Genomic DNA, 26526 nt, shown 5'->3' with positions numbered 1-26526 from the left:
TGTGTTACCTCTAAATCTCTAATAAAGCTCACAGGATGTAGTTTTTTCTTCTTCTCAACTTAGGGAGGTTTAGTTTCAGATGTCTTGCTAGAAGTTTGGTAGACTTTCGGAGTCTCCAAAAAGAAGTGAGTCTGCTATCTGCGAAAACTCCCACATTTGCCACAGTTTGATGAAAGGACAAATTTAGAGTCCAATGTCATCTTTAAAACCAACAAAGTTTTATTCAAGGTATATGAGCTTTTGTGTGCAGGTACACTTCTTCAGATACAGTGTCATGGCATGAAAATAATCAGCTCATACTTATAGGCAAAGTGTAAGAGTAAATTTACATACAGCATAATGAAAATGGGTAACAAATTCCAGAGATAAATAAGAAAGCCCAGCAATTTGGATTTGTTTGTAGTTACGTGATATTGAATTGCAGGGGAAACATTTTGTGTACAACAAAGATGTCGACATTAAGAGAATAATGAACAAATTTATAATCAGTGACTGACAGCAGTTAGATGAGGCCTTGCTCTCACGCCCCCTTCCTCTCCTCTCAAGCATGGAAGCATCTTTGGGCATGCATCATCTTCTCTGAAGGAGTGCATTTGGCGGTCTCTTCTGTTCCGCAGACCAGAGAAAAGCATATCAGTATACCATTCCAAACTGCATTGCATTATACTATGGCTACATTATGATCGCCTTGTTCAAATCAGTTATTCCAAATAAGAGATTTATTAACGTGCAGAGGATATTTGGTCTTTCTAAGGGGTTGTTCAGAATGCAGGTTAGCATATATATCGAATTTAAAAAACCATATCTTTCTTGAGTTTATAATGTAACATAAGTTTATAATGTAACTATTTGCCATCCCGTGTATCTGTACATGGAAGAGAGTAAGCAAGTGTCCAGTAGGATGTGAGAGGGTGTAGAAATTGCCTGGGGGCTGAAATGACAACAGCTTTTGCAGTGTATATCACATCTTTTGTTTCTTGACATTCTTCTTTTGCAATAAAATGGGACTGTTTCATTGAGGAATAGAGCCCAAAACCCTGTCAGCATAAACGGAAAGGTTTCCTGTTGGACTGCATGGCCAGTAACAGTTGTTTTTAGCTGGCTTGTCTTCAGGCAGGAAGCATATGCCACAGAACTCTTGTTGGTTCTAGTGGCTCTCGTGCTCCATGTCCAGTGCTGGCTGGGTCTTTTGGGCCCATGTGAATTGGGGGTGCATCTTATATCACAGTCAGCAATGTGTGAAATACTTCCTGTTCCCATGCAGGAAGTGGTAGAAGAAGTGATTGCTGGACTGTAGCGGGGAAGTCACATGGGTCTCTGGTGTGTTGAATTCAGAGCTTTCCTTTCTCTCCCCACCGTCATCTTGTTGTGAGACTTCTGGCAACCAACCTGAGAAAAATGCGGGAATAAAATAGAAATTTTGCGTGTTGTGACCATGCATTTGACCAGAATTTTAACTTTAGGCTCCCAGTAGTCTGCTTGAAGCACTGGAGCAGCATCTGGCGTCTCTGGAGGGAAAGAAGACAAAAGAGGTTTCAGCTGCTAGCAGGTAAAGTAGAAGCTGGTTCAGTGTGGCTGTTGATTCTTGTCGAATTATCCATGTAATCAGACTGTTCTCAGTGATATTGGAAGATTTCCTTGTTGGGAACATAACTCTAATGCTGCCTACCTCTGCATGGCAGGCAGAAAGAGTATGCAAGGGGTGTGTGGCTTCAAGTATGTAGCACAGAGACAGTTTCTTGACTCACAAACATCCAATCTCAACACACCTGTTGCCACCTGGCATTAAGGGATAGGGAAGTCGTCAGAAAGTTGGAAACGTGGTGAAAGAGGGTGTGTCCTACCTCTTCTTTCCCTTCCCTGGATAGCTCACAGGTTGTACACTTAAAATCAGAGTCCAGTAGCACCTTTAAGACCAACAGAGATTTATTCAAGGTGATAGCTTACGAGTGCAAGCACTCTTCCTCAGACTAAGAACTCCCATCATGACAGTGGGAATATATAGCAAAAATTAATTATGTTACATTAGTAAACTGTGTCGCACATCCAAATACAGCCATATGATAATTGTTAGCCAAAACAGCCAAACAGTCCCTTGGTCAGTCAGTTATAGTTTACAAAAACATAGGAGAAATAAAACTGTCTGTCAGTGATCAAAGGCTGTCACATCTGGAAAGCCACACTTTGGCCACCCCTACCATAGGGATTTGTAAAACTAAGTGTGATTAAAATGAAAAGGAATCTTGTAATGGTGTAAGCTTTTGTGTGCTGGAACCCACTTCAGTTGAAGCAGGCGCTGTGGGTTCTTTAGGGTTGCACAAGGCTTGATTTTTGTCCTTGCTGCAACTGACTATAGTACAGTTTCCCTCCTAGCGTTTGCACGATTGAATCCCGTCTTCCTTTAGCCGGATATCTCAGTGACCGTCGATGTGTCGTTCTAGTCAGAAGATGGTCGGTGAATCGATGGCTCCTCGGGTGCAGCCGTTTCTGATTGTGCTTCTTTCATTTCAGAGCAAGCACGCTGTCCAGTGCCGTTTCCACGCTTGCCAATACGGGGATGTCCTTCAGCAGAATGGACGAGAGAGAAAAACAGCAGGCGTTGGAGGAAGAGCAGGCTAGACTGCAAGCGCTAAAGGTGCCGCCCTTGTGTTTCTTTGACTTGAACAAGCCCTTGGAATAGATGGATCAGCTTCCTTAGGGGCCACTCAAAAAAACCACATAGTGAACTGAAAAACAAAAACCTGGGGAAAGAGAGGAGGCTTTACCTAAAACCCAGTGGGTCAGTGTCCTCGGAGTGGCCTGGGGTGAGCATTCTATAACTGGGGGGCCGTTGAGCCCACCTACCTGCTACCATGTAGAGGAACAAACACCAGGGCCTCCGTTAATTATTAGTCAGGTCAATCAATTGGTCAATGATGGAATCAGTATTCAGAAGGCTGCTCTGTTCTTGAGACTCCTTCATCTTTGAAGGATCTGTTAAAGATGGAGATAGATAAAAGGTTCCTATATCTTATAAGGAAATTCTATTCTTCTACCTGTTGCCAAGTCAAACTCACCCCCCTTACTCCTAAAATACCAATCAACAAAGGGGTAAAACAAGAATGCATTTTGGCTCCCCTTCTATTTAACCTTTTTATGAATGACCTTGCTCCATCCCTATCCCCCAATTCTGGCCATAGCCCCAAAATTGGTTCCCTTCACATCCCACTGCTTTTATACGCAGATGATGCTGTAGTGCTGTCTCATTCACAAATTGGCTTAAAACGCTTACTGGTTCAATTCCTGGACTTCTGTGAAGTAAACAAACTTGCTTTGAACTTTAAGAAGTCAAAAATTGTGGTTTTTGGAAAGCCATGGAAGCCTGTTAAATGGAACGTAAGAGGTAACAACATTGAACAAGTTAAAAGCCTCAAATACTTGGGAATATTTTTCACCATAATGCAAATTGGGCTACACAGAGGAAATATGCAATCACATCTGCAAAAACTAGTGCCCTGGCAATTACACGTTTCTTCTACATCAGTGGTAACCAGTATGTGCCAGTAGGCCTAGAATCATAGAATCATAGAGTTGGGCCATACAGGCCATCTAGTCCAACCCCCTGCTCAACGCAGTATCAGCCCAAAGCATCCTAAAGAATCCAAGAAAAGTGTGTATCCAACCTTTGCTTGAAGACTGCCAGTGAGGGGGAGCTCACCACCTCCTTAGGAAGCCTATTCCACTGCTGAACTACTCTGACTGTGAAAATTTTTTTCCTGATATCTAGCCTATATCGTTGTACTTGTAGTTTAAACCCATTACTGCCTGTCCTCTCCTCTGCAGCCAACAGAAACAGCATCCTGCCCTCCTCCAAGTGACAACCTTTCAGATACTTAAAGAGGGCTATCATGTCCCCTCTCAACCTCCTTTTCTCCAGGCTGAACATTTCCAAGTCCCTCAACCTATCTTCATATGTCCCTTGGCCCCAGATCATCTTCGTCGCTTTCCTCTGTACCCTTTCAATTTTATCTACGTCCTTCTTGAAGTGAGGCCTCCAGAACTGCACACAGTACTCCAGGTGGGGTCTGACCAGTGCCGTATACAATGGGACTATGACATCTTGTGATTTTGATGTGATGCCCCTGTTGATACAGCCCAAAATGGCATTCGCCTTTTTTACTGCTGCATCACACTGCCTGTTCATGTTTAGTATACAATCCACAAGTACCCCAAGGTCTTGTTCACACGCAGTGTTACCTAGAAGCATATCCCCCATCCAGTAGGCATGCTTTTCATTTTTCGCTGGCAGGGGCTCCTGGGAATTATAGTCCATGGACATCTGGAGGGCCGCAGTTTGACTACTCCTGGCCTAGGTAAATGTGAATATAATTACATGCTGGATGACTGAGGGTAGGATAAAACAACAGCAGTGAAATGCCCTTTTTGTGTACCGGAGACAGATGATCTGACTGCTGAAAATGACCTCCACTGATATGCAGGTTCATTTGGGAGAAGGTGGTCCTTTAAATCAAAACAATAGTCCTGTGCATATTGAAGGCTACTAGCATTTATTCTGGCCTGAGCACACATACTTCCCCTCTGGTCCTTGAAATCACCTCCATCATTCATTCTTTTTTCAAATTTCAACATATAAAAGCTGTGGGGTATGACATAACTTGTTTGTTAACTGCCCCGAGCCATATGGGAGCATGGCATAGAAATCAAATGAATAAATGAATAGCAAGAGATGCTGAGCATGTGGTAAGAGGGAGGTTTCCACCGATTGCCACAATAAGAGACCTTGACTTGGTGCACATATGAATTTATTGGAAGTTGCGAGTAGACCCTACGGAACTTTGCCAAGACTAAGGAAGGACGGCACCGAGGTGCTTATATCCCTCTCCACCCAACCAGCCCCCTCCGTTCCAGTTTAAGTGCAAAACAGTCCAGCCACGATCAAAGACATAACATCCCTCTGGGAAAATTGTAGATAAGACTTTGTAAGAACAGGAACCAAAGGACGCATAACCCAGTTCACACTACCCAAGGCATCCCCCCTCAACTACCCAGTAATATCACCTAACATAACAACTGGGAACTGGTACAGGACATGATCAAATATGACACTACTCTCAAGAGACTAGTCCCATGAGGGGCAAAGAATGCACGGCGGAATCAAATGTTTCTGACAGGCACCCTAGAGAAAAATTCAGTTACCGAAGGCCTTATACAATGCACATTCTAATTCTCTTCACTTTTTTTTGTAGGAGCAACGGCTGAAAGAGATCTCCGTAGTCTCAAATTCGACTTCTACGTCTGCCTCTCCAAGTACTTTATCAGGGAAGAGTGTAAATACCAATGCTGCCGTTGACCTCTTTGCAACACCTGCCCCAACCACCAATAGGTGAGCTGTGTGTGTGTGTGTGTGTGAGTATCAAAGCAAGTACAAAAAGTTCACAAACATCAATGAAATTCAAGATGTTAGAAATTGTTGGCCCTGGAGTACGCACCCAAGTTAAACGTTACCAACATCAATTGGATTTTCTCTCGTTAAGGGTAAAGGTTCAAGCACAGAATTCTGTTTTAAGAAAAAGAGAGAAGTACTGTAGTTGTATGAGGAAACCGTATATGTGCTGGGGAAATTTCCTATGTGTAAACACCAGATAGTTAGAATGATTGATAAGAGAAAATATCTACTCCCCTCCCCCTTACCACCGCCTTCTTAATCAGTTTGACTTGTTAAAACTGAGTTTATATACTCCCTTCAAAGTATTTATTTTTATTAAAACATTTACTATTTATCCATTTACCATCCATGAGTTTTTGGGTTATCTGACCCTCATGTGCTGTTTTTCTCAAAAGTAACCTTCACAAAACCTAAAATATTTTCTTCAGTATTTCTACTCTGCTCAATCTAAGGCTTAAGTGATGGAAAATGTGATTGATTAGGGACCCTGTTGGCCCAGCCTGATACTGAAAAGAAACAGTTGATAGATAGTGCTTCACTTCACTATTTAAAGTGAAGGAAATGCCCAAGATGTGATTTGGCCCCATTATTGTGTCAAGGCAGCATGCCCCGGCGCTTCCTGCATATGCCTGGGGGAGGGAATCCCCTGGTGTATGTGGGGTGCCCTGGCATAGTGTGCGCACACAAAATACTGGGGCTGGAAAGTGCGATACGCTGCCTGGAGGCGGCAGCAGCGGTGGGGAGGGAGCAGGGGACATGAGGCCACCCACCAAGGTGGGGGTGGGGGGACTCCCTGGCCATCTTCAGGGCCCTGCGGAGCTGACAAGGATGTGCAGTGTCCCTGCAGGGACACCGTAGGTCGGAGGAATTGGCTCTGCCAATTATGCATGGCACCGGCCCGACCTAGCTGCTGTTGCCCCCCCCCCCCCCCCGGCATCCCAGGGAATGTGGAAGATTCCGTGTTCTCTTACCACGTGCCTTCTGGGGCACTGTGCTGGGCTAGGGTTGGGATGGCGTCAGCGTCGTGCACAATCAGGGCTGCCCTGCTGCTGCCACCCCAGATATCTTAAGGTTAGGTCACAGAGTCTAATCATAGAGCTACCCAATCCTCCAGACCCCAATTACGGGGGAAGCGTTAGTGCCTGCAGAAGGTCCCGGGATTAATCCCTGGCTTCTCCAGTCAAAAGAATCAAGTTACAAGGAGATGTAAAAACCTCCTATCTGTGATCTTGGAGAGCCACCTGTGATCTTGGAGAGCCACCATCAACCAGGGTAAACAGTACCCACTTTGATAGACCATTAGTCTAACTCCACATAAGGTAACTATAAGGTGTTCTTCATGTGACATTGCATCCTTTCCCCCTTGGAGTCAGGCTCGCTGTTTCTGCAGTCCTGAGCTTCAACCTCCAGAAGAAGGTCCTAGGATGGGGACTGTTTGGCTGAACAGTGATGCTGTTGGGTAAATTTTTACAGCTTGGGGATACATAGGACTTTTCATTCAGCACAGGCCCAAACTGTGTTATACCAAAGCCCAAGTCAGTGAGGTTGGGGTTTCCTCCCAAGACAAAACATGTCAGTGGGGTTGGGGTTTCCTGTAAGTGCACAGGTATTTGTCCTGCTATTGTAGTAAATAAAATGTATCCTGCAGAAATTGCTCCGGCTCTATACTCCGATGTGAGCCGCTGTCTCAGCTTTTGGTTCTGGTTTTATTTTAAAGCGGGTTAGCAGACCTCGTGTTGTTTAATTATAATGAAACTTCACCTTGAACCTTTCAGCATGCCCAATCTTTCTACTGATCTCTTTGACCTTCAACCTGCATTTGTTCCAACTGTACAGAGTACCCCAGCCATCGCGACTTCAGCAAACAGTGCCTGGGGAGGTAAGGTACTCTTACAGCAACATAAAGCTGCTTTGGCCCTTGAAATTCTAGGAGTTTGTGATATTCACCACACTGAATTAAGTCCTACATAACGGATCACTCAGTAGATCCGCTGGACTGTGGCACAAACAGGCCAATTAGATTGCAGCAATTATAGCTGCGGTCCTAAAGAAATTTATTTTGAAGGAATTTGTCAGGTTAGTTTTGCTTTCTTCCTCCTGGCCTGTTGGCATTGAAGTGTATGATATTTTACCGTATTTTCATACTGCTTTTCAGTCATTATGATTCTCAAAGTGACAGTCTGGCTGGTTTGATTAACAGAAGCAAATTTAAGTAGCCTTTTAGAGACATAAACCTCTTAGAAATGTTGATGCCATTGGAAAGAACTTTGATGTTTTAATTCAGGGGGAAACATACAACAGAAACATTGGGGGAATTGAAATATTTGTAAGTTCTTTTGTTGACATAAAACACATAGTTTATAAGTCGGCAGGTGTAAATTGTGCTATTTGTCATATTTACAGACGTTAAACGAATAAATGCTTTGCTTTAGCTTTTTTTTTCCAAGCAAAACTGCAAGTGTAGCCAATAGTTAAGGTAGAGGGGCATACTGCTACATCTTATGTTACTCTAGAGCAGGGATGGCCAAACTGGCTTTCCAGATGTCCATGGAATACAATTCCCATGAGCCTTCTGGCTCATGGGAATTGTAGTCCATGGACACTTGGAGAGCTACAGTTTGGCCGCTTCTGCTTTAGAGCATGTATCTTAAATTTTGCCTTCTGAGAGGAAAGGAATAATAAAAGTTGAAATTAGAAAACAAATAATGTAAACAAAAAGATGGTAGGTGGAATACCGTCAGCTTTTCCTGTCAGTCTCACCTAGTTCCTCTCCTTAATACAGCCCCCTCACCAGGTGGCTTTTGTCCACGCAGTTCCCAGCATAGTTTCAGTGATTAAATTAAGCCCCTTCCTCTCTTTTTTAGCCAGTGGAGAAGCCAGCTAGGTCCAAACCTGTACATTATTGGGACAGAAACATTTTCATGCAGGGCACAAGATGGCTGAGAGGACTTCAAAAGATCATGCTGGTCCACTGTAGCTTTTGCTGATTGCTCTGAGCTGCCAGATAGTTGTAAACCTGTTTCCCATAATAAATGGCCAGATCAGGAAGAAGACCTAAAAGTGAGCCCTCTTAGAAAGATTCACTTCCTTAGTCTTTCTGTGTTCTTTATCCTGCCACAAGTAGCAGCAGTTTTGCTGGAGGTGGAGAAACAGCAAAAGGGGAAATGTGTCATTTGGTCTTAATGAGGCCAGACCAGGACAGAAACTTGCATACCCTGAAGTTTTGTGGAATCCTGCTTCTGTGAGCTCACAAATTGTACCTACACACTGTGCCTTCTCCTTTGACTACTGCTTTATGTTCTGGTTTTTCTTCTTTCCCTTTTCCTTGTCGCTTAACACTGTGTCTGAAAGGACCTTTCTCGTCCACAAATGGTTGCGTTGGGTCTCCGCCCCACCTGGACCTCTTTGACATGAAGCCAGTTGAAGAAGCTGTAAAAAGTACCGCCCCTTTTGTGACATCTGCGCTAAACTCCAAACAGACAGTGGAGATATTTAGTGGTAAAAACATCCTCCTTTCTTTCAGAATAGTCAATAACGATCATAATATGCTTGAATTTCAGCTCAGAAGTATATTGTAGTTCCTCCTTAGGCAGATGGCTGCCCAATTTGAATTTAGAATGAAAGTAGTACATTTGCAGAAATGTATTTTCTTAAGCCCGGGCATCTTAAAAATGGTAATAGGGGGTTTCTCAATCTTTTTAATTCTTTAGATGCTTTTTGCCTCTTATTAGTAAGGCTTTACTTTCCTTCAGTGAAAATTATTTTAAGGATCCTTAAAGAGCCTTGAGCCATCTGCCTTTGATGGTATTATTTATATATTTATAGTGACCATTGTCTTAAACAGTTTAAATTTATTGTTTAATGCTAATGCTTCTACTTCTGATCGTTCCAATGAACTTTTTGTAGGATATCCTGTTCATTCAGCATCCCAAAAAACTGCTTCTTCAGCAATCAGTGTAGACTTTGATGCTGTGTTCGGTGGAAAATCAGCCGTGCAGGAGTTTAGAACTGTAACAGGTAAAGCTACTTCAGGCACGTTTCATTTCTTCTACTTTAAAAAAAACTCTCTAGTGGCATGAGCTGTTTCTAGTTCTGAGTTCCACGGGACCACTGCTGCTCCTTTTGGAAGAGACTTTTTTTTAAATGCATGATCTTTAATCTATAAGAATATCCCAGATGGACCAATCTAAAAACCCACCTAGTCCTTCATTACAGCGGTGTCTAACAAGGAGGGGCAAATTAGATAGCTCTGTAAATTCAGCTGTGAGTATTGACACACACACACATCCTGGTATCTGGTGCTCAGGAGACATGCCTCTGACTCAGAGGTATCACTTAGTTACCTAGTGAATAGACAGTTTCTGACAAGCGTTTTTCAATTTTTAATTACATTTATATCCCACCTTTCTCACTATTGGGTTCCTAAAGTGGCTTATAACCATCTCCTCTCCTCCATTTTATCTTCACAACAATCCTGTGTGGTAGGTTAGACTGAGAGAGTGAGACTGGCCCAAATTCACCCCAGACTCCCTCGCCACTACACTCTTGCACTGGCATTTCCTCCCACTTTAAGAAAGAGAAAAGGTTTCCTAGATAATGTTTGGAAATAGACATAAGGAGCATGACCTAAAGGTTCAGAACAAAAATAAGAAATTTACAAAACCAGTGCCTGATTTGGGCTTTGATTTCTTAATATTTAAGAATTCTGTGTTCATCTGATTGCGGTACCGGTTCTTTTGCTCTGTTTTGTGCAGTGTACATATTGAAAGGTAGATTAGGCTAGTTTTATAAACAAATACCATTCTTGAGACCAAATTGATCCCTGTTCCGGTCATCTAATATTTTATGAATGGCTATTTCTAATTCAGTGACTGTTCTTGAAGTGTGATTCTAGCCATCTGCTAGGATTCAGAATCCATCGCACATTTTAAGCAAGTTGGCACACGCCTCTTGGAACATGAGAATTTAGCAGCTGTCTTCCAACTTTATGGTGTGGTCCTCAGTGCTCCCCGAGTTGTGGATGTTACCCTTCCCCATGTGCACATGACAGCACCAAAGTTCAACCGACACAGGGATAGGAAAGCAGCTGGTGAAGAGATTGAAATAAGGAGTGTGTGTTTGTGGGTGTGTGGGGTGAGCCAATCTGGTGAATTTCTCCCAAACTTCTTACTCGTCTTCAAACCATTCCTTTGATAGTGGCTCTTGGTGTATGGACACTGTACTGGGGGTTTGCTAGATGGCTCCACGGGAGTGTGTCCATAATGCCCTATAGGTGAGCTGCAAGAATGGGGATGAGTGGAAAATATATATTATATATAAATAAATATCATAAAATAAATAAATAAAATAGTTTGGGCTGACCTGTCTTCTTTCTGACTTTTTAGTCAGTTACCTCCCTTCTCTTGTCTTCCTCTATAATCAATACTCAGAGTATTGATTTAATTTAATTTCTGGGTTCAAATGGCGTTATGTGTTGTACTTCATTAGCGTTTTTAAATTGAACTAAATCAACTACAACTTCTCTCCAGTTTGTAATTAAAGCCTTTCAAAATGCACAGATTAGATGGACCTTTAAAATCAGTGCTTTTTTCCTTGGGGTTGGGGCATTTTGCACTCAGAGTTATTAATTTAACACACTTTATTTTCTTTTTATAATTTTCCAATATGGCCTTCTGGATCTTGGCTTTTTTATCGGGTAAGTTTTTAAAAAGTAATTATAAATTTGTAGTCTCAGGCTCTGTGATTCCTCCTGATTGTTAAAATATTTTGGAAAAATATAATATACAGTTTGCTTGAAGCTGATCATCTAGTATTTGGAGCTGATTGACTAAATTGTATGTACTCCAGCTTTAGTCTCTTAAGAAAAGTTGGAAGGAAGGGAAGAGGTGCAGATTCTGAAAGCTCAGGCTTTTATTTTTTCTTTAAAGGGGAGAATGGATGGGAGTGGTAATTGCATTCAGCCAATACATACAGAAAGTACAATGTGGGCTTATAACGGTGTCACTTTGCTGAGAATGGCACTGTTAATTATCTCATTCAAATAATTTTTGTGAACTGGCAGTAATGGTGGCTGTTATAAATGGTCTACTTACAGCAGTCCTAATTATTTAATAACTCTGATTTAATAACTCTATTCCTCCACAAGGCTCAAGGCAGCCTGTATGGTGTTTCTTTTCTCTTTCCCTAGTCCAGAATCACTCCTTAACCTTTGTGTTAGAATTCGAATTCAGGTCTCCCCTACCTGTGTCCAAAACACTAATTACTGTACTGCCTTGGGTTTTAAATAATTAAGAAGCCTGAAGGGCAGAATAAAAATACTGAGCGTTACTTAATACAAAGTTTCTGTTAAGTTTTTTTTTGGGGGGGGGGTAACATTTTAAGGTTCTGAGAGAGTGGTGGTAGTTATATTTTCAGGAGGGAGGGTTTCTATCTGTTTGGTTGTAATTTCTAAGGAATAGCCAGTCCCAGACAATAAAATACATAGAAGAAGCTGAACTTTGTGCAGATGCTTTGTATGCCTTGATGACAGTTTAAATCTTTGTAAGTAAAGAGCGCCTGTAACCTAATAGAAGCAAAAATATTACATTTCAACAATTTGTTAACGTTTTGTCTGGATTCCTTGTTTGGGGATTTACGATAGGTTTGATTTGTTTCTTGAATACATCTTTAGCTCCTGGGTAATGGAAAGGGTGCACACACATACTGAAACAACACAATAATGATGTGTGGTATCTTAAATGCTACAATGGATTGCAATGTAAGCTTTTGTGAGTGAAAACCCGCTTCATCAATTGAAATCCCTTGTGTGTTCAAACTATTTGCTGAGCTTTCTACTGAGGGTGCAGCTACACAGATGCAGCAACCAGTGTATGGATACAGATCTCCCTTGCTCCATTGGCATGTGTGCATTATTCAGAGTATGGAATTTCTGGATGGCGGAACGTTACCTGCTGCCTTTACAATCCATTTATTAGCTGGGAACCGACAACACTATTTTCTGTTCTTCCTTCCTTTGTACCCAGTCTTTAATTCTGCAGGTGATGTATTACAACCCTCTGGACCAACACAGATTCAGAGGGGATCTTTAGTTGGTCAACAAAGTGGAAAGATTTTGGCCAATGACCTTGATTCTTCACTTGCTAATCTAGTAGGAAGTAAGTTAACATTTTCTTCATTTATTTATTTTTTCTCATTATATAAAGTATATTCCCACTTCTTAAATCCTTTTGGCTTGTGATTTTTGTTACAGATCTTGGCTTTGGAGGAACACCATCCAAAAAGTAAGATTAAAAAAAAAAATACCACTTCTAGGTTTAGTTGTGTGCTCCCAAGTTCCTCAACTCAACATTTGTTTTGCTGTAGTGAATAAGGAATATGGTAGTGTTTCCTAGTTTCAGCCAGGGAGCTATGTCAGTCTGCAGTAGAAGAGCTGGATTTGAGTCCACTGTGCACCTTAGAGACTAACAAGATTCCTGCATTGGGCAAGGGGTTGGACTAGATGACCCTGGAGGTTACTTCCAACTTTTAGATTCTGTGATTCTAAGATTTTTGAGATATAAGCATGCCACTCAGCCACAAGCTAGGGAGCCAGCCATTTCCACTGCTTCCTTGCCCCATCCAAGCATGAGTGAGCTATCTGTGGCTGAGAGAGGGTGAAGCCTGCACACCTACTCCCACCTTAACCTGCCTTCTGTCTATCCCCCTCCCGCAGTCCTCCTTGAACCTGCCTGTTAATGCGGGTGGTGATGTCATTTCCAGTGACAGCGGCACTTCCGGGAGACGTAGCCAGCTGACATCATTTCTGGGGCTCCCCAAAGCCTGAAAAATCACTTCAGGGGCTCCTCCATGGTCAAACGGTTGAAAAAGGCTGGTCTAAACCATCCCGTTGCTGGGTCATGTTCCCAAGAAAGCAAGCCGAATGTCCCCCTGGCTCAAGCAAACTATAATCATTCTGGAAAAAGATTTGTTTTCAGCCGGACTGGAATAGGGCATTTTCCATGCCTAGTAAAAGTCTTCCTGGACCTCTTGGGAGTTTCTTGGCTGCAAACTGTTTTTACAAGGCTAGCTTAAAAGCTACATAAATTAGCAATTCGGCTACTTTGCGTGCTTACTTGATCACGTTAACTTTGCTAAAGTGTCCTAGAAACAGTGGGGGAAGAATGGAGTGTAACCATGAAGGAGAGGTGTATACAGCATTAGCTTCAAACTGTAGAGGCACACAACATGAAGGAAGTTGAGGAAGTGCATGGATAATGAAATAGTGTTATGCTTGGCAGCAGATTAACTTTTGGGCAGCTCTGCCCCTGGGACCACTCAGCAGCTCTGGGCAGCTCTGCCCCTGTGACCACTTTATCTCTAGATCTGACATGCAGTGGAATCAGCCTACAGAGAAGAAACTCACTGGTGGAACCAACTGGCAAGCAAAAACAAGCACCTCAACCACGTGGAACCCAGTCCCTACTCCTCCTGCTCCACAGATGGTAATGCTGAACTCATGTGAATGGTTTGCCTTTTCCTTTTGCTCTGTAATCTTTTGAGCCTGCTTGTAAATATTCCCCGCTGCTGCCAGAGTCAATCTTTTTCCTCTCACAAGTCAGGTTTCTAAATGACAGTGGAATCCAGGTCTTAAAATCCCATCTTACAGGGAGTACAAGGTTTTCAGGCACCAGTATTTATGTATCAAGGGGAATGGGGGTATGTTTCAGTCCCTTCCCTCTATGACAGTGGTTCTCAGCCTGGGGGTCGAACGACCCTTTCACAGGGGTCGCAGCAGGACAAGCAGCTTGGCCGAGAGGGTGTGTGCCATCCGCACAACAGCCTTGCAGGGTAAATCGAGATAGAATGTTTGTCTGTCTGGAGCAGTGGAAAAGAGCAAGATCAGCATGGTGGGACAAGAGGCAGAACTGAAATGAGAAAACCCAGGAAAAAAACAGTTTATATACAACCCTGAACAAGGGATCTTCATACCATTGGTCAGTTTAATTTCTGTGAAAGAACACTTGTATAATTTTATGCTGGGGATCACCACAACATGAGGAACTGTATTAAAGGGTTGCGGCATTAGGAAGGTTGAGAACCACTGCTCTATGAGAAGGGAAGCATGTGCATGAGCATGGCCACAAGCCACGTGTGAGTACATCTCTCCTTAATGTTGAACTTGTCTGAATAGAAATGTATGAGGGACTAAACATCATTAGGCTTCACACTAATTTCTGTTGATCTCGTAATTCTGTCCTTATGCCAGGCCAAAGTGGAGTCCTTTGGGGGGGTACCTTATCATAGATGAATATTTTTTCCTGTATGGTTGGCACCTATTTTGGATACTCTGCACTGTAAGATGTGCCTTGTACAGTTTCTTGGGTGTTTGTCAGCAGAACTTGTAGCCATCTTACACATAACCTTCTTCTTTTTGGAATGAAACCCATCAAAGGTACCTGCTCCAGTAACCTACCCAGTGAATACACCTCAAGTGCCTGTGTATGGAATGGTAAGAGCCTCTCTGCTCATAGTCTGTGGTATCACTCAGCCTTAGCTGTGTTCTTAATTGGAAGGTTGTTTAATAGCCTATTATTTTTATACGTCTCCTAGTCAGCAATGGCTAAATAGGCTTGAAAGCTTATTCTTGGATGCATCCTTTTTATTTATTTATTTATTTATTTATTCATTCATTCATTCATTCATTCATTCATTCATTCATTCATTCATTCTTGTTTGCAACAAATGCTGATTTTAAGCATTGAAGTTCTAAACAGCTTCTTTTTGCTGCCATGGTTTTTGAGATGGGTCTCAAAGGTCCTCTTCCAGACATCTTTGCCTTCCAAGGTAGGCAGCTGGTGAGGTCCGTGGGACCCCTTTCATGAAGCTCCTGGTTATTTTTTAGGCACTGACATAAAACGTGTTGTAACCTTTTATATATTTATTTATGTTATTTATGTTTACACTTATACCCCACCCTTTCCCAATATTTTTATTGCTGTTTTATAGATAGCTTCCTTGTGTGGTTTGGTAACCATATTACTGTTTTTCTGCCTTGTTTCAGTTGAGCATTTTAACTTTGTTGTTCCCATCCTGAAAAGCACAGAGCAGTGAGAAACTTCCCAGGTCGCCAGCAAATCAGCCGCCAAAGTGGCTGATTAGCTTGCGGCCCGGCAAGCTTCTTTTTGCGGGGGGGGGGGGAGTGCAGCTGCCGGCGCAAACGCACATGTGTGGCAGGTCCGGCCATGCGCGTTTTTCGCCATGCGCGGTTGCAAAACGTGCATGTGTGGCCGTTTTGCGCATGTGTGCATGCATGAAAGGGCCGCACATGCATGTTTGCGGTGCGCATGGTGCAAATGCGCATGCACATACCCACCACACATGTGTGAAAGTGTTGTGCATGCGCGAAGTGCCACGCATGTGCAAAAGTGCCGCACATGCCTATTGTGGCTGCGCATTGCGCATGTGTGGACCTGCCGCGCATGTGCGGCGCCCGGATCGCCCTCCCGCCCATCGGTCCACAGCCTAAAAAAGGTTGTGGACCACTGGTCTAGTCCACATTGAACCTTACAGGTCAGTGGTCCCCAACCTGCGGGCCGCGGCCCGGTGCCGGGCCGCGAAGGCCACGGCGCTGGGCCGCGGCTCCCTCTCCCCGCCCCCCCGCTGTAAAAAACTTCCCAAGCCGCAAGCTTACGGCCCGGGAAGCTTCTTACTGCGGGAGGGCGGGGAGAGGGAAGCAGGGCTGGGCGCGCCCATGCGGGTGGAACCTGATGCGCGGGCGCTGCCCGCAGGCGCGGCCCGATGCGTGGCCGCGGCCCACAAGTGTGGCCCGATGCGTGGGCGCGGCCTGCGGGGTGCGGCCCGATGCGCGGGCATGGCCCGCGGATGCGGCCCGATGCGTGGCCGCGGCTCGTGGCCGCGGCCCGTGGCCACGGCTCGATGCGCGGGCACGGCCCGATGCGCGGGCGCGGCCCGATGCACGGGCGCAGCCTGCATGGGCCGCGCCCCGCACCCCGATGCCCTGCCGGTCCCCAACAACAAAGGTTGGGGACCACTGTTACAATTGATACAATGCCTAGGCTGTGCCTGAGGTCATGTGCTCTAGAACTTGGCCCATAGTTCTTGGTCCTCTTTTCAGAGCCTGACCGCCTCTTGAGAGATGCGGGATAACTTGCCTAGCAAAGTGCTCTCCGGTATGGATTCTGTCCTCAACTTTTGCTGTTGGTTACACTTGAGCAAGCCTTATATTCTTTGGCAGTTCATTGTGGGAGTCTGGTAAGACCTGTGCTATGCATGTGAACCTTATGTGGCCTTACTAAGCATGGCCGTGATATTCAAGCTGATACTAAATGGCTCTCCTATGTTGATCTAACATTCAGGTACCTACTCAGATTGGAGCTACACCTATTATGGCACCCCAGCCCATGATTTATACCCAGACAGGTCTAAGGCCAACCAATCCCTTTGCGCCTATCTCTGGAACACAGGTTAGTATTTCTGTAAAGTGAAGCTGAAATGTTTTTAGAATTCCTGCCATCTTGGTAGTCTTACACATGGCTGACTGTCCTTAACTTTTTAGGTTTTTGAAAGATTGTCCCATTTTTGTTAGTAGTTCCTGATATTACTGATTTTCTGTTTGTGCGGGACGTGCAGAGGAATAAAAACACCAGCCCCTGTAAGCCTTTTAAGGTAGATGCAGGTCCCGGTCCTGAGGTCCTTGCAGTCTACAGTGGAAGAGTCCACTTAAAAGGACAGGGGAAAAGAGGAGGGAAGAGCAGTCGAATTAGAAAGGGGAGGCAGGCATGGAATGGGACAGGCAGAAGTATTCATTAGTGGAAGGAAATTATGTAGACCTTACAGTTGGGGTAAGAAGTTAGCCAAAAATTCTGAGGAGACATTGAAAGGGGGATGTAGGGTGTTCTCTGAAGGAATTCTAGACAACAAGGGAGAATTCATGAAGAAGGAGGCTTGTAGGAATTGGAGGTAGAAAGAGAGCTGGGGGGAGATAGAGAGGTAAAGTTGGGCGTCATGTGTATATCAGTAGTAGAGAAGCCATGGGCTGTGAAAAAGGTCATCATGGGTCAATGTGATATGGTTTTAGCATTTGATATTGGTTTTCTGTCACAATTAATTGTACGCATCAGTGTGGTGTGGTGGTCAGTGTTGACCTATGGTCAAACTGTTGCTCTCCAGATGTCCATGGACTACAATTCCCATGAGCCTCTGCCAGGATGTTGCTGGCAGGGGCTCATGGGAATTGCAATGCATGGACATCTGGAGAGCCACAGTTTAGCTACCCCTGCAGACACAGGTTCAAATCACTCCTGTGCCATGGAAGCTAGCTGGGTGACTTTGGGCCATTAACACATTCTCAGCCTACCCGACCTTATAAGGTCACAGTGAGGTTGTGGCAAGGATAATATGGGGAAGAGAGCAATGTAACCCACTGTGGGCCCTCATTAGGGAGAAAGGTGGAGTAGAAATGAATTAAAAAATAGCTAAAGGCTTGAGGAACTTCAACAGAGAGGAGGAAGGCTAAGCTTCCTCCTATGAATGCATTGAAGAGACAATTTGATGAGCTTGTTTGGAGATTCAAACAGGGCAGTGCACCCTTGAACAAAGTACGGTACACTCTTTCTATCTGGGATGGAATTGTGCACACCAATTGTGCAGCTTCAGGAGGGAAGCACATGGAATGGTGAGGGAGGAAGGGGACACGCGCCTAGCCCTCTAGATCAGCCAAAGCAACTCTGGTGATCGATGGGGTGACAGATGTCACAGCCAGATCACCCTCATATCCGGTGAGCATGATGAGAACCAGCTGTGACCGTTCCCATGGAGACATAAGGTGCAGAGGGAGAATTGGGACTGTGGTCAACTACATAACAGGCAGTGGAGAGACTGAAGAAGGCAAAGGTAGGCATGTTTTAGATTTGATAGTGAGAAGATTGTCTGCTTTGGGCAAGTGTGTTTTCTGAGGCTTGGGGAAGCCAGGTTGCAGAGAGTCGAGAGTGGAGTTGGAAGAAAAAGAATTCAGGCAGTGGGAGGTACAAAGCCCATTCCAAGAGTTGGGGGTCGGGGTGGAAAAGATAGATGACAGGCAGAGAGGCAGAAGAGGGCAGGTTTGAGAACAAGGGAACTTTTTCTTTTACAAGGTGTTTTGAAAGACCCCTGAGAAGAAAGTGAGGCTACTGCATCTAAGGCTACTGCATTATTTGCATCTAAGATGTACTTAGAACCATAGAGTTGGAAGGGACCTCCAGGGTCATTGCGTCCAACCCCATGCAGAATGCAGGGCATTTACAACTACCTGCCCTCCCATGGTGACCCCAAATCCATGCCCAGGTGATACCCCCCTCCAAATGCTCAGGTGATGCTTCACTGGAATCAACTCACTGGGGAATTTTCACTGTGATCAATGTTAAGATTGGATTGTTTGTAACTTGTAATGTACCAAGAAGTTTGTGTCCTGCAGACCCGTCAAGAGAAGATGCCCTTTGAACGAGCAGAGCCATTCCTTGTTGTTGCACTTCTTTCTTGGTTTGACTCATGCTTGGTTTTCTTCCGTTGCAGATACAGTTTATGTAGACACGCCAAAGCAGCAAGACACTTTGTCAACCAAATATTGGTAGAAAGAAGACGGAACTTTAAACTGCAGTCTTCGCCAGGGTACATGCCTGATTCCCGTACAATATAAATGACTTGGAATAAGATTCTTCTTATAACAGTCACTATGGAATGAAATCATGTGCACGAGGACTGATTTTGGTGGAAAACTGAAGCATTGTCAAGCTGAACGTCAGCAAAGCGTAAAAAAAAAAAGTCTCTTGACTATCCCTTATTGAAGAGGAGAAGTTTACTTAGGATTCTCTTGCAGCCTTTTTTTTCATCCAGCAAGTGCATCACTCTTAGTAAGCTTATAGGAGGTGTAATGCTTTTTCTATTTATTTGTTTATTTTTCTCCCTGAACTCTTACCACTGATGTAATCATGATGCCACTTAAATGAAGTTGAGCAATAAACCTGTCAGGTACGTTCCAGGAGTACCTGATACAATAACTAGTCTTGCATTATCCTGAATGCCAGTATCGTATGGAATCCAAACGGCTTCCCCCTGCCCCGCGTTAGGCAAGCTTCTTCTCATTCACAAATTGTGTACTGTGAGTTTTCGATGCTGTGAATCTACTTAACTAGATGTAAGCTTTAAGCAGAAAACGTAGTCTCCTGAGGGGGTGGCCAAGTCTTCTTGTGCCAAGCAACAGAGCTGCTGAGTCCAATTCTGGTCCAAGGGTAGTTGTGCATTTCAGAGTAGCGAATGAAGCTCTAGCATGGATGGCATTTAACTGCATTTCCTCACACTGTACAGAGAGCAGGATCATTCCTGAATCTAGCAAGAGATGACTTCATATCCCACAAAAAAAGTACTTGCAGCCAGCAGTGGTGAGTTTGGGAAGCTTGTGCCCTTCATTTTTAAGATGTATGAGATCAGCATTTTCTTTCTTGGTAGTTTCTCAGTTACAGTGCTGCACTTTAAGAACTGGAAAAAAACATATTCCTGAAATCTTCCACCCATTGTGCATAGAGTGAGGCCTTTGCTGTGGAATAAAAAGGGGGGAAAACAAAGCCTATTCACTACATAAAAGGAACCATGTAAATATTTATGAATCTTTAAACCGAAAAAACAGGCGGCAGAATCTCTCCCGTCCCCTTTTTTTGTAACACTTACAAAATGCAAATATTACATTGCTTAAGAAATTTAGCTCCTTTTTTCTGTTGTTTTTTTTTTAAGCTCAGACTATTCTTCTTGAAGACGCACATAACCTCATTGCAGGGTAGGAGAGCTCACAGTAAGTGGTGCTGATGCAGCTGAAAGGTCCATGATGTTCAACAGCCCCCAATTTAATACAAGGATTATGTCTATTTGAATTACAGTGTAATATGACACATGCAGTTGAGGACATACTAGGAGGGGAGATTGTGAGAAAATGGGAAAGTACTCAGCTTGTAATGGAAGGGCAGACCCAAGTCATACAAAGATCCCCGCTTCTCCCTTCATATCTCTAGAGTGACTTCTTTTCTGACTTGGAAAACCACTGCATTACCCATGACGGCAAGAAGGTTCTATAGCAATGCCAGCCTGGCTGTCTTCCTGAAGTGGGACCCTTTCTGCCATTGAAACATCCTTTTTGTTGAAATGCAACGCTTTGTTTGACTTTCCTAACATTTGCCAAGTTGCAGCCCCAGCACCTGGGAAAAGGGTTTACAGAAGCAAAAAAGCACTTTTGTGGATCGAGCTATATCAGGTGCGAGAAAGTGATTATTTTTCTCTCTAAGTGTCTTTTTGTGTTTGTTGATATTGTGCCAAGAATGTAAAAAAAAAAAGAAAAAAAAAAGGCTTGCTTCAAAAAGAATATTACTTGTTTTGTCAAACTAAACATGATTTTTTAAGAGAGTCCTTTTTTTACATGTCTGTTTGGAATTTGTAACCACTAACTTTGTATGGATTAAATGTTGCAAATGGGGGTGGGGGGAGGACGTGTTTTAGACCAAAATCTTGGACATGTACTGGCAAGGACATAAACTGGATGCATGTATATTAAATGTGGAAAAGTGATTTTTAAAGGGCTTATGGCTTTAATATATACTTCAGATTTATCCAAAACCAATATTTATTGTAGCCCTAACAAGCTGGAGCAGTTGATTTACAGGCCTTGCTTTAGTGGATATTCTAGTGAATTAATTCAATTAATCCTCGTTTGGATGATCTAATCACACTTCCAGTGAATTTTCAGTCTTTGAGCCAGTTTAGACCAGTACATGTATTAAATTACATGTGTTTTTATTATAACCAACTAGAAATGTTTATTCTTGGAAATTGTGACCATGTGATGTGTGGGACTGTGTAAATTAAGCAGCAGAGTTTTGGTCTTTTTTTTTAATTCCCCAGAAATTAGTTTCTAGTCTTAGTGTTTAATTACACTTAATTTATTCAGTACACTGTCGTACAGCAGGGGATTGCATAGAAAAGCCACCTTAGAAAGCGGGTAGCTTTGACTCTCCAGATTAAATTTCTTTTATTTATTTACTATATATGCAATCAATTAAGTAATTCTGTAAAATCAGACCCAGTGCATATTAATCAAATGGTTCAGATTTAAGTGATGCACACACATGCACCCTCTTTTGATGTAGTTTCATATGTAAATATCTGGATATTTCATTATAATTTCTTGGTGACCTGTATACAGAGATTTCTGAAGATTTAGAAATTTGCTTCTCTTCATGATGGTTTACACCAGGAGTAGTCAAACTGCGGCCCTCCAGATGTCCATGGACTACAATTCCCAGGAGCCCCTGCCAGCAAGTCACACTTGCTCTGTTATCTCCTAATGAAAAGTGATGAAGGTATAGGGTCGTTCCGTTAAATAGTCATTAAAAAGTGTCCAGAAGACTCCATGAAGGGCCTAATTATTTTTATAATCAATTTATATTAATGAAAGAAAAGAGCAGTTTCGACCCTCCATTCTAACCTTTTTTACGTTGAAATTTGGAGCTTTTCTGTTCAGCAGTTAATCTCCTTACAAAGAAGTCGGATTGTTTAACAGGTGGGCATTCTCTAGGCTGGTTTATCTGGTTTATTCGGTTTAACAGGAATATTTGACCCAGTAATACAGGTCAGTAGGTGCATCAACTGTAAATATTGCCATTGAAACTCTGGAGCTACTACATGTCTAGTCTGTTACTCTCTATGTGACATTTAAGCACCTTGCTCCTTCCTCAGATACAGGAAGTGGGGAAGGCCCCAAGTTTTACAATCAGCTGTTGAATCGCAGAACCCGTGCTGAGAACAACTGTCATTTTAAAGTGGGCACAGTGGGGAATAGCATCCAACAGGCCAGAGGATATAGGATCAAGGCAGAGCAGCCTCTAACAGTGGCTAGTGGTTCCCCCAGTCAAAATGGGCCAGGAACTGTGTCAGCAGAGCAGTTTGGCTGTGAAGCACAGGCCCCTTCTCCTCATATTGCCTCTGAGCGTAGGAGACAGCTTGTCTCTATAGAGATGAATGTAGTATGCTGTTCCTAGATGCAGGAACTCAGCAACAGTTTTTATAGCTGAACCAGAAGGTAGATAGATAGTCACTGTTAGCGTCATTGGAAATGCATTTGGAGTGGGTGCGGCTGGAATCACGTGCGTATTGTTCTCGCCCAAAACGACTGAGTCCGATCACAGCTGAGTGGCTGTGCTCCATTCAACTTCCAGTTGGCTAAAGGTTGTTTACAGTGAAGTTAGTGGACATTATTGGATTGTTGGAAGATGTTATATATATATATATATATGTGTGTGTGTGTGTGTGTGTGTGTGTGTGTGTGTGTGTGTGTGTGTGTGTGTGTGTGTGTGTGTGTGTTTCTAAGATAAAATTGAGAAAGGAGTTCGGCAAGGCTGTATACTGTCGCCTTGCCTATTTAACTTGTATGCGGAGCATATCATGAGAAAGGTGGGGTTAGATGAGTCACAGATTGGGATCAAGATTGCAGGGAGAAATATCAACAACCTCAGATATGCAGATGATACCACTCTAATGGCAGAAAGCGAAGAGGAACTGAAGAGCCTGTTGATGCGGGTGAAGGAGGAGAGTGCAAAAGTTGGTTTGAAACTCAACATCAAGAAAACAAAGATCATGGCATCCGGCCCTCTCGATTCGTGGCAAATAGATGGGGAAGAAATGGAGGTAGTAACAGATTTTATTTTCCTGGGCTCCAAGATCACTGCAGATGGGGACTGCAGCAAAGAAATTAAAAGACGCTTGCTCCTGGGGAAGAAAGCTACTTAGACAGCATCCTAAAAAGCAGATACATCACTCTGCCAGCGAAAGTGCATCTAGTCAAGACTATGGTCTTCCCAGTTGCAATGTATGGCTGTGAAAGTTGGACCATAAGGAAGGCTGAGCATCAAGGAATTGAGGCTTTTGAACTCTAGTGCTGGAGAAGACTCTTGCGAGTCCCTTGGACTGCAAAGTGAACAAACCGATCAGTCCTAGAGGAGATCAGCCCTGACTGCTCCTTAGAAGGCCAGATCCTGAAGATGAAACTCAAATACTTTGGCCACCTCATGAGAAGGAAGGACTCCTTGGAGAAGAGCCTAATGCCGGGAACGATTGAGGGCAAAAGAAGAAGGGGACGACAGAGAATGAGGTGGCTGGATGGAGTCACTGAAGCAGTAGGTGCAAACTTAAATGGACTCCAGGGAATGGTAGAGGACAGGAAAGCCTGGAGGATCATTGTCCATGGGGTCGTGATGGGTCAGACACAACTTCGCACCTAACAACAACAAGATAAAAATCCAATAAGATATGCATTTTACATAATTGACAACTCCTCTCTTCCTATTTTCTGGGTATTTTTATATTGACAGATTGAATTATTTCCCAAAGCAGATATAAAAAGGAAATACTGTCCAATTTTTTCCTGCCTGCTTAAACATACCAGTTTTGACTTAACTTTCTCCTTGCGTACATATTGGGAGGGGATAATGTTTTTCTCATTCATTAAGAGAGGTGTTTTGTAAATGAATCTTGGACTGCAGGTGTTCACCTGCAATCCTAAAATATTTGCCAGTGAAGCCATGTGGTTTGTTTGCACAGTTGTTTTGAAGGCTCATGCAGGAATTTGTAAGGTGACCTTTGATCCTTCTCAAAAGTTATTTTGGCTGCTAATTTTAAAATCGAGAGTGATTTAGATATAACCTGATTTTAGGCCTGTTGTTTGCAGTAGACCCAAATCTTAAATTGACATTTGCGCTGTCAAGTCACAACTAACCTACAGTGACCCCCTAGGAGAGGTGTGGCCTAACTGAGGTTCTCTAGGTCAGGGATAGTCAACCTGTGGTCCTCCAGATGTTCATGGACTACAGTTGTAGTCCATGAACATCTGGAGGACCACAGGTTGACTACCCCTGCTCTAGATGTCCATGGACTACAATTCCTATTAGCCGCTGCCAGCATGGGGCTCATGGGAACTGAGGTCCATAGACCCCTGGAAATCCACAGTTTGTCCACCCCTGCCCTCAGTGTTCAAGGCAAGAGACTGGATAAGTAGCTTGCCATAGCCTGCCTTTGCACAGGGATACTGGGTTTCATTGGGGGGGGTCTCCCATCCAAATACTAACTGGGGATGACCCCCAAGATCAGGCTAGCCTAGGCTGTGTAGGTCGGGCCGGATCAGATCCTAGGCTGCTGTTTTTGTAATTTCCCATAATTGTATTGGAGCTCTAATTCCTATTGATACAGAGATATGACGTTTTACAAAGAGAGAGAGGAAAATGAACATATGGCCTATTATGCACAGCTGCCGTAACGGTGGTTGGCAGTTTCATGTAAAACGCAGAGGAGGAAGAAGTCAGGCAAACCGCAAATGCACGGACGGAACGCAACATCGGCAAAGCCCAGAGCAGCCGCCGGCTGTGGCCAAACAGGAAGGGAGGCGAGCGTGGTGCTGACCAAGGCTGGGCCACCAAGCAGGGCAGCCATGGCACGCGCAGGCGCAGGCCATGCCGGCAGAACCGAAGGGCATGGAAGGGGAGAGAGCAAGCACACCCGGAAGCCCTGTACACCATGGACCTCCCCGATTATGCACGCGGCCCATCCGGCGCCACTTCTGGTTGCGCCCTGGTCGCCCGGGAAGCTCCACTTTCATCCCCGTTTCGCTAACGCGGCTTTTTCAGCGGCCTGTGTCGACTCTGCACCTGGCTGCTGCCGCCGGTGTGCATTATTGGTGATTTTAGCCGCTGGCCTTCCACCTCGAATGCGGACCTTCCCCTCCATGCATAATAGGCCTTTGCAAGCCTTATATATATAAATGTCAATGCTGTGTCCTGCGTTCCTCTTAGAAACTCTTCGTTGGGATTGGCTGAATCCCAACATTCAGCTGCGGTTCAAGATTTTAGATAAACAGCAGGACATTAAAATTTCAAGAAGCCGGGCTTGAGTGCTTTAAGTCGTTGAGATGATCAAGTTTTAACTTGTACAATTTGTTGCCTTCCGAGAGGGACGACAGTTTTATTAGACGCACTCATGAGTTCAGGGAAGCTCTGGGAGTTTCCTAGTGCAGGGAAGCTCGGCCTGAACTGCCGTTATTGGAAGAATGCTTTCTAAGGAGAGCAGCCTCCAATTTCTTTAGATATATGTCTCTTCTATTTGCTAGTCAAGCAGGGTGGATAAGTGAGGTTCCGGACTGAACAGGAAAAGAAGTAAATGTGGATGAGTATAGCTTGAACTTTCCCCTCATTATCTTTTGGTAATGAAATGCCCCCCCCCAACATACCGACCTGACATTGGAAATGTGCCAGGTTGAGAGCCAGTTTGGTGTAGTGGTTTGGAGTGCGGACTTCTAATCTGGCAAGCCAGGTTCGATTCTGCACTTACCCACATGCAGCCAGCTGGGTGACCTTGGGCTCGCCACAGCACTGATAAAACTGTTCTGACCGGGCAATGATATCAGGGCTCTCTCAGCCTCACCCACCCCACAGGGTGTCTGTTGTGGGGAGAGGAAAGGGAAGGCGACTGTAGGCCGCTTTGAGCCTCCTTCGGGTAGGGAAAAGCGGCATATAAGAACCAACTCTTCTTCTTCTTCTGAAGTAGAGAGCATGTCTTGTAGAAAGACCAAGAGTGGCAGGATTCACCTCCCTCTTCTTTGCATGCCCTTTTCTCTGACAAAGCTGGTTCCCAAGCCCTACTCCTTATATGCAGGGCTGTGTCTGCTTCCATTTGTTTGACCCAAAGAGAGACATGACTGGGTGATCTCAATTGAAAGTGTCTCTTCGAAAGCATTTGTTCACTTTTCTTCTTACTCATTTCTAATTTCACAGAGGGGACAGGGTTTTTTTGCACGTGATCAAAACCTATAGAGGTGGTGTTTTTGTGTTGTTTTTTTAAAGCAAGCATACCTTTAAAAATGCATTGTATTTCAGAATTAAATACAGGGTGTATCTGGGTCAGTTTTGGATTCTTTGACATATGGTAGGGAAAGGTGGGGTACAAATTTAGAGTAGAATGCACTGTGGATCAGTGCCATATTTGTACATAAAAGGGAAAATGTTTTCTTTTGGAGC

At 43.9% G+C, this 26526-nt stretch overlaps 1 protein-coding gene across 4 annotated transcripts in view; it reads left to right on the top strand.

Moving 5' to 3' along the window:
- Positions 1 to 21042, top strand: part of LOC143822632 (phosphatidylinositol-binding clathrin assembly protein-like) — a 55882-nt gene extending 34840 nt beyond the window's left edge. Inside the window, exons 9-20 of one of the 4 annotated variants that reach the window (XM_077308004.1) lie at positions 1464 to 1549; positions 2512 to 2635; positions 5247 to 5383; positions 7222 to 7325; positions 8798 to 8944; positions 9353 to 9463; positions 12469 to 12600; positions 12696 to 12726; positions 13806 to 13926; positions 14877 to 14933; positions 16801 to 16908; positions 18995 to 21042. In XM_077308004.1, coding sequence (XP_077164119.1) covers positions 1464 to 1549; positions 2512 to 2635; positions 5247 to 5383; positions 7222 to 7325; positions 8798 to 8944; positions 9353 to 9463; positions 12469 to 12600; positions 12696 to 12726; positions 13806 to 13926; positions 14877 to 14933; positions 16801 to 16908; positions 18995 to 19009 — 1173 coding nt within the window. In that variant the 3' untranslated portion in view covers positions 19010 to 21042. Of the gene's footprint in view, positions 1 to 1463; positions 1550 to 2511; positions 2636 to 5246; positions 5384 to 7221; positions 7326 to 8797; positions 8945 to 9352; positions 9479 to 12468; positions 12601 to 12695; positions 12727 to 13805; positions 13927 to 14876; positions 14934 to 16800; positions 16909 to 18994 lie in introns of all 4 variants that reach the window. The other 3 variants (XM_077308005.1, XM_077308006.1, XM_077308007.1) reach the window with 3 other exon arrangements.
- Positions 21043 to 26526: the final 5484 nt, after the last annotated feature.

Source organism: Paroedura picta, chromosome 13 (genome assembly GCF_049243985.1).
Source record: "Paroedura picta isolate Pp20150507F chromosome 13, Ppicta_v3.0, whole genome shotgun sequence".
In the NCBI taxonomy this organism is placed as follows: Eukaryota; Metazoa; Chordata; class Lepidosauria; order Squamata; family Gekkonidae; genus Paroedura; species Paroedura picta.
Note: the sequence above shows the minus strand (reverse complement) of the source record. Positions and strands in the feature narration are given on the sequence as shown.